Source organism: Mustelus asterias, chromosome 18 (genome assembly GCF_964213995.1).
Source record: "Mustelus asterias chromosome 18, sMusAst1.hap1.1, whole genome shotgun sequence".
Lineage (NCBI taxonomy): Eukaryota > Metazoa > Chordata > Chondrichthyes > Carcharhiniformes > Triakidae > Mustelus > Mustelus asterias.
The window spans coordinates 9635076-9646199 of record NC_135818.1 but is presented as its reverse complement, the minus strand read 5'-3'; the positions used below and the strand labels follow the sequence as shown (position 1 = coordinate 9646199).

Sequence of the window (11124 nt, the reverse complement as noted above, 5' to 3'; positions counted from 1 at the left end):
AAAAAGAATGGGGCCTATTGACCCAGAATCATAGAATCCCTACAGTGCAGAAGGAGGCCATTCGGCTCATCAAGTCTGCACCGACCACAATCCCACCCCAGACCCTATCCCCACAACCCCACTAATCCCTCTAACCTAGACATCCCGGGACACTAAGGGGCAATTTAGCATGACCAATCCACCTAACCTGCATATCTTTTGGAGTGTGGGAGGAAACCGGAGCACCCCGAGGAAACCCACGCAGACACGGGGGAGAATGTGCAGACTCCACACAGAGTGACCCAAGCCAGGAATCGAACCCGGGTCCCTGGTGCTGTGAGGCAGCAGTGCTAACCACTGTGCCACCCAGACATAAGTGACCAATCAATTTTGGAAAGTGAATCAATGTCAACAAACTTTAAATTGAGAAACGTTGAGTGAATCAGGAATTGGTGAAACTTCACGGAAAAGAAAAATGCACACACACAATTTTGTTTTCAGACATCCATTTACTAGTCATTTTTGATTGACAAAATCAACACTTCCAAGAAGTTTCAAACAGTAACACCCAGAAAGTTCAGCAACTTTTCTGTTTTTCCGGCATCTTCCCTATCGGGTTTAGGAGGATACCTTCATTCGGTAAAGTCCTGAAGAATGGAAGCACTATTTTTTTTTCATTAAAAACTTCTTAGGAAGTATAACAACTATTTCTACAATCCATAATTTCAGACAAAGCAAATCATAGAATCACAGAGACATGGAATAAATCCTCAGCACTTTTGGGGTTTTGCTGCAGAGTAATTGGAAAATGCCATGGGGATTGGGGGGTGGGTGGTTGACGAGTTAGAAGCACATTTAGTTTTACATTGGGGTTTTTAATGGTGTTACTTTATTTAAACTGTTGAGGCTTAATTCACAAAAGTTGTCTTGTGCCCTGATCAACATAGAACCATAGAATCCAAGAGTGCAGAAGGAGGCCATTTGGCCCATCCTGTCTGCACCGACCCGAATCCCACCCAGACCCTATCCCCATAACCCCAGCTAGTCCCCCTGACACTAAGGGGCAATTTAGAATGGCCAATCCATCTAACTTGCACATCTTTGGACTGTGGGAGGAAACCGGAGCACCCGGAGGAAACCCACGCAGACACGGGGAGAACGTGCAGACTCCACACAGACAAGTCACCCGAGGCCGAAATCGAACCCAGGTCTCTGGCGCTGTGAGGCAGCAGTGCTAACCACTGTGCCACCATGCCGCCCATATGGATGATGTTTTCACTAAATATGAAATACAATAAATGAGGACTGAATAAATTCCTAATGTGTAGAAAACTGAATCTCAGATTGTCATCATTTTAGGGTGGATAAAAGGCCCTTTTGAGTTTCCAGGTTAATGGACAATGAGATGTTGGAGAAAATAGAATGATGTTCGGAAATGTATTAAGCAAACACCTACAAAATGTAGGACGGATTTTTCCCGTCCCGTCCGACACGGAAATCGTAGCGGGCAGACAAAAAATCCGGTGGACCGTGCAAAAGTCCGTTAACCTTGGATGGGAATTTCCAGTCTTGGGGTGAGTGTGGCCAGAAAATCCCACCCGTAGGTTTTTTTTTTAAAACCAAAAGTAGTCCTTCAAATGGAAGGAGGTTTACTAAAGGAATAAGATTAGGTGAGATTTACAAAGATGGAAAAGGGTAAAAGGCAAGGCAAAGCAATCAGAAGTGAACAAAGTTGAGGACAGAGGAGAAGAAAGGAAGGTGTGCAAGGAGTTCAAATGACTGGGCTAAAAATATCAAATACATTTAAGGACTGCAAACAAATTGTGCGCTTGATTTAGGGCTTATATCCATGTGCAAGTTAATGAGGATTGTGCAACTGTCTCATGATAAGTACAGGTAGTATATAAAGCAATATTACCCTGCCTCCTTGCTTATTCTGCTACCTTGGATTCTTTACTTGGCAACTTTCAAAAGTCTTTGGATGTCTGGTTCGATGTGGATGGTTTGGAACGTTTTGCTGTAGCGTTTGAACGGCTCTCCGTCAGGCCCAATGAGAAACTTCTCGAAATTCCAGCTAACATCCGATCGACGGACTGGGCTCCAAATGATGAATTTGGGATCTTTCATCAAGGACGTAGCGTCATCGCAAGGAACGGGGAGCTTCTCCTTCAGGAAGGAGAAGACCGGGTGTGTGCCAGCACCATTCACGTCACACTTCTGGAACATGGTGAAGTTTGGCTCAAAGCCCCCTCCAGGACGGACATACTTCAGAGAATTGAGTATCTCCTCATTATGACAGTTTTCCTAAAGTGTTTGAAAAAAAAGTGAAGGAAAAAATGCATCATAAAACCAAATTAAAAATGCATGTTTATTAGTCTATTAAAATTATATTGGTAAGGCCGCACTTGGAATACTGTGTACAGTTCTGGTCACCCTATTGTAGAAAGGATATTATTAAACTAGAAAGAGTCCAGAAAAGATTTACTAGGATGCAACCGGGACTTGATGTGGATATGCCGGCATTGGACTGGGATAGGCACAGTAAGAAGTCTCACAACACCAGGTTAAAGTCCAACAGGTTTATTTGGAATCACGAGCTTTCGGAGTGCTGCTCCTTCATCCCCTCACCTGATGAAGGAGCAGCACTCCGAAAGCTCATGATTCCAAATAAACCTGTTGGACTTTAACCTGGTGTTGTGAGACTTCTTATTGATGGTTTGAGTTATAAGGAGAGGCTGGATAGACTGGGACTATTTTCCCTGGAGCGTAGGAGGCTTAGGGGTGATCTTATAGAGGTCTATAAAATAATGAGGGGCATAGATCAGCTAGATAGTCAACATCTTTTCCCAAAAGGTAGGGGAATCTAAAACTAGAGGGCATAGGTTTAAGGTGAGGGGGGAAAAGATACAAAAGGACCCAGAGGGGCAGTTTTTTTCCCCCGAGTGTGAGAGTGTCTGGAACAAGCTGACAGAAGCAATAGTAGAGGCGGATACGATTTTGTCTTTTAAAAAGCATTTTGACAGTTACATGGGCAAGATGGGTATAGAGGGAAATGGGCCAAACGCAGGCACTTGGGACTAACTTAGGGGTTTAAACAAAAAGGGTAGCCTGGACAAGTTGGGCCAAAGGGCCTGTTTCCATGCGTAAATCTCTATGACTGTGACTCTATATGACAGGAAATCTATACCCCCAGGTCATTGTCGCTGGAGCTTCTCAGGGTAACACCTGAGACCCAGTCATCTTCAGCTGCTTAATCAATGACCTTCCCACCAAAGTAAGGTCAGAAATTAAGATATTTGTTGATGACTGGTACTGAACACTGTGCATTCGTAACTCTTCCGATAATGAAGCAGTCCATTCCTGCACAAGGCAAGACCTGAACAACATTCAGGCTTGAGCTGATATGTGACAAGTAACATTCATGCCACACGAGTGCCAGGCAATGACCAATCAAGAGTCAACCTCACTGTCACCACTTGTTGTTCAATGGCATTATCATAGTCTACCCCACCATCAAAATCCTGGAGGTCACCATTCAACAGAAACTTAACTGGATTAGTTACTTAAATACCGTGGCTACAAGAGCAGATCAGAGACTGGGAATTCTGCAGTGAGTAACTCACCTCCTGACTCCCCAATGTCTGTCATTATCTGCAAGGCACAAGTTAGGAGTGTGCTGGAATAACCTCCACTTGCCTGGATGAGTGCAGCTCCAACAACACTCAAGAAGTTTGACACCATCCAGGACAAAGGAGACTGCATGATTGGCACCTCTCTCCCAACCTTCTCCAATCTTGGCGCACAATGGCAGCAGTGTGTACATCTACAAGATACACTGCAGCAACTCGCTAAGCCTCCTTCCACAGCACCTTTCAAACCTGTAATCTCTACCACTTAGAAGGACAAGGGTAACAGGCATTGGGGAGCATCCCCATCTGTACGTTCCCTTTCAAGTCTCACATCCTTCTGAAATGGAAATATATTGCCATTCCTTTACTATCATGGGGTCAAATTCTTGGAACTCCCTGCCTAACAACATTGTGGATATATCTGTACCATATGAACTGCAGCAATTCAAGAAGGTTGAAGACACTGAGCTACAGAAGGAGATGTTAGATTGGACAACACAACGTTTTGCCAAAGGGGTAGGTTTTAGGGGGTATCTTAAAGTGGAAAAAAGTGGGCAGAGAAGTGTAGGGAGGGTATTCCAGAACCTGGGACTGAGGCAACTGAGTAACAGCCATCAAATTGGGGCCACATAAGAGACCAGAATTGGAGGAGAACAGACTAAGTCAGTTAGGATTATATTCATTGTTGTTTTGGAAGAGTGAGAGGAGATCTCATAGAAACTTATAAAATTCTAACAGAATTCAACAAGGTAGATTCAGAAAGAATGTTCCCAATGGTTGGAGAGTACAGAACTAGGCGTCATAGTTTGAGGATAAGGGATAATAAACCTTTGGGGACTGAGGTGGGGAGAAATTTCTTCACCCAGAAGGTGGTGAATCTGTGGAATTCACCACCAGAGAGAGAAGTTGAGGCCAAAACATTGTGTGATTTCAAGGAGAAATTAGATACAACTCTTGGGGCTAAAGGGATATAGGGAGAAGGCAGGATCAGGATATTGAATTTGATGATCAGCCATGGTCAAAATGAATGGCAGAGCAGGTTCGAAGGGTCTACTCCTGCTTCTAGTTTCTATGTCTTGTTGGAGGATTGAGGAAATTACAGAGATCATAGAATCTCTACAATGCATAGAGGCCATTCGGCCCATTGAGTCTGCACTGACCACCATCCCACCCAGGCCCAATCCCCACAACCCCACGTATTTACTTTACTAATCCCCCTGACACTGGCCATTTAGCATGGCCAATCAATCTAATCTGCACATCTTTGGACTGTGGGGGGGAAACAGGAGCACCCGGACGAAACCCACGCAGGCATGGGGAGAACGTGCAAACTCCACACAGACAGTGACCCAAGCCGGGAATTGAACCCAGATCCTTGGCACTGAGGCAGCAGTGCTAACCACTGTGCCACCGTGCCTCCCCTGTGTGGGTTTCCTCCGGGAAGGGCGAGGGCACGAAGGGATTTGAAAACAAGAATGACAACATGAAAATAAAAATGTTGTTCAACTGGGAGTCAATAAAAGTCAGAACATAGGTGATAGGGGAATGGGAGTACTTGTTGCGAGTTAAGACATGGTCAGTTTAGTTGACCTCTGGTTTAGAGGTTAGAATGTGGGAGACCAGTCAGGAGTGCATTAGAATGGGAGTTGAGAAGCATGGACAAGGGCTTTCAGCAGCTGATGAGCTGAGGCAAGGGCAAAGCCAGGTGGTGACACAGAGGTGGAAACAGACGATCTTTGTGATGGTACAACTATAAAGTTGGAAGCTCATCTTGGGGTTGAACATGACACCAAGGTTATGAACACGTGGCTCAACCTCAGATGGTTGCCAAGGAGACAGTAATTAAGGGAATAGTGTTTAGAGCTTCAGTCTTCCCAATATTTAACTGGAGAAAATTTCTGCTTCTCTGGTATTGGATATCAGATAAGCAGTCTGACAATTTAACAATGGAGGAGACAGAATCTCTACAGTGAAGAAGGAGGCCATTCGACCCAGCAAAGCTACACTGACAACAACCCCCAGGCCATCTCTCCTAACCCACATATTTACCCTGCCAATCCTTCTAACACTAAAGGGCAATTTTTCACATGGCAAATCACCCTAACCCACACAGTGTTAGAGGTAAAAACAGAAAATGCTGGAAAATCCCAGCACCTGTGGGAAGACAATACAGCCAACGTTTCAAGTCTAGACGACCCTTTTTCAGAGCAAAGAGAATCAGTGGAGGTTTATACTATAGGGGTAGGCAGGGAAAGGGGTTTGGGTAAAGGGAATGTAAATGAGGATATAGAAGACTGAGTAGGCGCTAAGACTGTCCATTAAGTGATCAGAATGTGTGAACGGCAGAACAGATTGTTAAAGGACTGCCTGAGGAATGTGGCAGTTGCACTGAAGTGGTGGGGGGAGAGCGGGAGGGTGTGGAAAGGAAAGCTGGAATGGAGAGGTGGGAAAAAAGACGTGAAAAAGGATGAATGAGTTGAAATTAAATGAAAATAAATGGAAATGGGGTGAAGGCGGAGGAGAAAGTTCATAGTCTGAAGTTGTTGAACTCAATGTTCAGAAGGCTGTAAAGTGCCCGATTAGAAGATGGGGTGCTGTTCCTTCCGTTTGCGTTGGGGTCCACTAGAACATTGCAAAAGGCCAAGGACGGACATGTGGACAGTGTTAGGACGGACAGTGTTAGAGGCGTGTGGGAGGATACCAAGGCGCCCAGAGGAAACCCACACGGGGAGGCACGGTGGCACAGTGGTTAGCACTGCTGTCTCACAGCACCAGGGACCTGGGTTCAATTCCCGGCTTGGGTCACTGTCTGTGCGGCGTCTGCATGTTCTCCCCGTGTCTGTGTGGGTTCCTCCAGTTGCCTCCCACAGTCCAAAAAGATGTACTGGTTAGGTGCGCTGGCCATGGTAAATTCTCCCTCGGTGTGCCCGAACAGGCGCTGGAGTGTGGCAACTTGGGGATTTTCACAGTAACTTCATTGCAGTGATAATGCAAGCCAACTTGTGACACTAATAAATGAGCTTTAAACGGCACAGGGAGAATGCGCAAACTCCACACAGTCACCCTAGCATGGTGGCAGTGAGGTAGAGAGCTAGAGTCACCAGCCTACATGTGAAATCTTTCAGATAATGATGCCGAGGGGCAGCATCCGAATGAGAAATAGGAGGCGGCCAGGGATAGATCCATGAGAAAGGAAAAAAACGGAGACACAATGGACGTGGGGGCATTCCCTGGAAAATGACTGTACAATTTTTGTGCAGGAAATGCAATAGTCCTCCGCAATTTTAAAATTTCTGTTCTCAGAGCTGACAAATAATTAATCCCTGCGCCAAAGTGCCAACACAACATACAGAATTTTAAAAACAAAGTGTTGAAATGTTCTTCTTTCAAGATTCACATGCAAAGTTCATGGAAAGAAATATTTCCATGCTCATAAATTAAACCACAAAAAATCTGTAGTGAGGCGTTTGTTTTGATAGGAAGCTGGGACTGGCAGCAAGGAGCCTGTAAATCGAGACCAGAAGGTAGAAAGGAAAATGACCAGAGTTCTGATGAATAATTAATAAATGTAAAGCTTTTGTTTAAATAATTTCACCTCTTTTTAAGTGTACATCCCCACTTGAAGAGGTGGGGATCCACAGGGGCAGGTTACATCAATTCCTGCTGCCCTACCCAAAGTAAGGAGTCTAACAACACCAGGTTAAAGTCCAAAAGGTTTATTTGGTAGCAAACGCCACTAGCTTTCGGAGCGCTGCTCCTTCGTCAGATGGAGTGGAATCGCCCTACCCAAATCCAGAGTATCGCTATGTCTAATTAGTGATTAGTTAGCACTGCTACCTCACAGTGCCAGGGCCCCAGATTTGATTCCCAGCTTGGGCCATTGTCTGTGCGGAGTCTGCATGTTCTCCCCGTGTCTGCGTGGGTTTCCTCCGGGTGCTTCGGTTTCCTCCCACAGTCCGAAAGACTTGCTGGTTAGGTGCATTGGCCGTGCTAAATTCTCCCTCAGTGTACCCAAACAGGCACCGGAGTGTGGCGACTAGGGGATTTTCACAGTAACTTCATTGCCGTGTTAATGTAAGAATAAGTATTCTCACATTAACACGGCAATGAAGTTACTCTGAAAATCCCCTAGTCGCCACACTCCGGCGCCTGTTTGGGTACACCGAGGGAGAATTCAGCATGGCCAATGCACCTAACCAGCACGTCTTTCAGACTGTGGGAGGAAACCGGAGCACCCGGAGGAAACCCACACAGACAAGGGAAAAATGTGCAAATTCCACACAGACAGTAACCCAAGCTGGGAATTGAACCCGGGTCCCTGGCGCTGTGTGGCAGCAGTGCTAACCACTGTGCCACCCTTGAGACACTAATAAATAAAAACTTTTTTAAAAAACAGGTGCCGGAGTGTGGCGACTAGGGGATTTTCACAGTAACTCCATTACACTGTTAATGTAAGCCTACTTGTGACACTAATAAAAACTTTTTTAAAAAAACAGGCACTGGAGTGTTGCGACTAGGAATTTCAGAGTAACTTCGTTGCAATGTTAATTTAAGCCTACTAATAAAAAAATATATAAGGACCAGGCAGTACAAATCTCTCCCCCTCTCTCACCCAGGGCTTCACAGTTTTTAGTGAGTCAGTAGGGTAATGAAACTATGCTCAAAACCGCTTCTCTTTACTTTCTCCGATAGGGGGAAGTGATAGTAGAGTTGAACCCCAGTCCTCTGCAACATGCAAAGCCCTTTTGTAGTAGAGGAAAGGAATATGGTGCTGTGTGTCTGAGAGTTTTCGCTGGTAGGGTGGAGAGCACGCCTCAAGTGTGTGCTGAAGGGGCACATAAAGTGAGTGCCTAAAAGTTACAATGGTCAGAAAGAAAATTGGCCAGGATTGTTTAAACTCAAAAACTGCAATTCAAAAAAGTTTGGACTTAAAGTTGCTTTTTTTTTGGTTACACATGTTTTTGAGAGTTTGGGGACGGGGGGAGGGTTGAGAGGGAGGGGGGGGGAGGGTTGAGAGGGAGGGGGGGGGAGGGTTGAGAGGGAGGGGGGGGGAGGGTTGAGAGGGAGGGAGGGGGAACACATGTTGCAGTTGGGTTGTGAGTACCCCCAGTCCTTACCCCGCACTTACCTGGAAGCCAAACTGGTTACAAGGGAAGCCCAGCACCACGAAGCGATGGGGATAGCGATTCTGGAGCTCGTTCAGCTGGGCGAAGTCCCTGCTGGTCGTGCCTCAGAGGGAAGCCACGTTCTCGATCAGAACGACCCTCCCTCGGTAGACGTTGAAGTCCAACTTGTCTCCGGCCAGGGTAACAGCGCTGAGATCGTAGAAAGACTTGATGCCTTGAGCCATCGCTGCGGTGAGTGTCTCTGCGAGAGAGCTCCCAAAGGTGTCAGTACCACCTGATCCCACACAGGTACAAAGGATTCTGTGTCCTTTTCGCAATGACTTTGCAAATAAAATAAATCAGCTCCTCCCTCTTCCTCCTCCCACCCTCCAAATATTCAATGACTTCACTCCCCACATCGCAGGAAGCAGAGACACGTCCCCAGATCCTGGCAACCACCCAACACTGACATTACAACCACAATCTTCATCATATCCAAGTCTCACTTTATTTTATGATGTGAATGACTTTAACCTGGTGTTGTGAAACTTCTTACTGCACTTTATTTTAAATCATTTTCATTGCAGTTTAAAGCTTTAAACAGAAGGAGGAGGCGCCACAGCAATGGTTCAAGAAATATTAGAATTAAAACTTTGGCAAACTTGGAAAGAAATTGGAAAATTTGAGCATTAGGAGTTTTTTTTTTAAATTGCTAACACCGAAAAAAGACTAGCAATTGAATAAAATCCCCCCCCCCCAAAAAAAAACCCAACCCCGCCCCCCAACCAAAAACTCAATGGAAATTAGTGTTTTCTGGGTGTTTCATCTTTTTCACTTAGCAGGTAATTGAGTCAAAAGAGAAAATGCTGGAAAATCTCAGCAGGTCTGGCAGCACCTGTAAGGGGAGAAAAGAGCTGACGTTTCGAGTCCAGATGACCCTTTGTCAGGTAATTGAGTCAATTCAACTCAAGGGTGGAGGGTCAATGGCTTCATAGAATCCCTACAGCCCAGAAGGAGGCTATTCAGTCCATCGAGTCTTCACCGACTCTCTGACAGAATGTCTTAACCCAAGCCCTCTCCCCCCACCCTATCACCGCATCCCCACACATTCACTGTAGCTAATCCCCCTTTCCTGCACATCTTTGGACACTGAGGGGCAATTTAGCACGGCCAAGCCACCTAACCTGCATGTCTTGGGATGCTAAGGGACAATTTAGCATAGCCAATCCATCTAACTTGCACAACTGGGGACAGTAAGGGACAATTTAGCATGGCCAATCCATCTAACCTGCACATCTGGGGACACTAAGGGGTAATTCAGAATGGCCAATCCATCTAACCTGCACATCTGGGGACACTAAGAGGCAATTTATCATGGCCAATCCACCCAACCTGCATGTTTTTGGACACTAAGGGACAATTTAGCATGGCCAATCCACCTAACCTGCACATCTTTGGAGTGAGCCCAGTAAGAAGTCTGACAACACCAAGTTAAAGTCCAACAGGTTTATTTGGTGGCATGAGCTTTCGGAGTGCTGCTCCTTCCTCAGGTGAGTCGAATTACCTGATGAAGGAGCAGCGCTCCGAAAGCTCGTGCTACCAAATAAACCTGTTGGACTTTTACCTGGTGTTGTGAGACTTCTTACTGTGCCCACCCCAGTCCAATACTGGCATCTCCACATCATCTTTGGACTGTGGGAGGAAACCGGAGCACTCGGAGGAAACCCATGCAGACACGGGGAGAATGTGCAAACTCCACACAGCCAGTGTGTGACCAGGATTGAACCTGAGTCCCTGGCGCTGAGGCAGCAGTGCTAACCACTGCGCCACTCTACTGCTCTGCTGTTTTTTTGTTTAATATTTTAAGTTTCATTTGTGATTTTTTTTGTTTAATATAGTATCCTTTTGTCCCCTTTAATTTACTCCTCAGTTCATTTGATTTAGTTTAATTGACTAATCATTTAATTTTAAAATCGAAGTTCCATTTGCCACACCCACCCTGGGCAGGTATGAACTCCTAGTGGGAGTCTATCTTATCGTAAGGTTTGTTATACAGGTCATTGAGGCAACTTATTTGCACAGTTTCTGTGACAAGTGTTCAACGGAGATTAACAGCTCAGGTCAAATCACCCAGAGAAATATGGACTTCAGTTTCCCGAGGGAGCATATTGATTAGAATTATTTGCTGCACTTAAAGATTAAAAGTTTGCTTGCGATAGCAAACTGAATAGTTTTGTTTCTGGCTGAGTGCTAAGGTTTAAGCAACCCTCCTCGTACCCTGTCTTTATGCCTATTTTTAAAAATTCATTCATGGGACATAGGCATTGCTGGCTGGTCCAGCATTTACTACCCATCCCTAGTTGCCCTTGAACTGAGTGGCTCGCTGGGCCATTTCAGTGGGCATTTGAGAG

General features: G+C 45.6%; 1 protein-coding gene across 1 annotated transcript; it reads right to left on the bottom strand.

Moving 5' to 3' along the window:
- Window positions 1–448: 448 nt before the first annotated feature.
- gpx2 (glutathione peroxidase 2) lies at window positions 449–9183 on the bottom strand. The gene is made up of 2 exons (XM_078233400.1): window positions 8737–9183; window positions 449–2283 (listed from the first exon to the last, which is right to left on the bottom strand). The coding sequence occupies exons 1-2, from the start codon at window positions 8956–8958 to the stop codon at window positions 1933–1935; spliced, it is 573 nt and encodes a 190-aa protein (XP_078089526.1). The 5' UTR covers window positions 8959–9183; the 3' UTR covers window positions 449–1932.
- Window positions 9184–11124: the final 1941 nt, after the last annotated feature.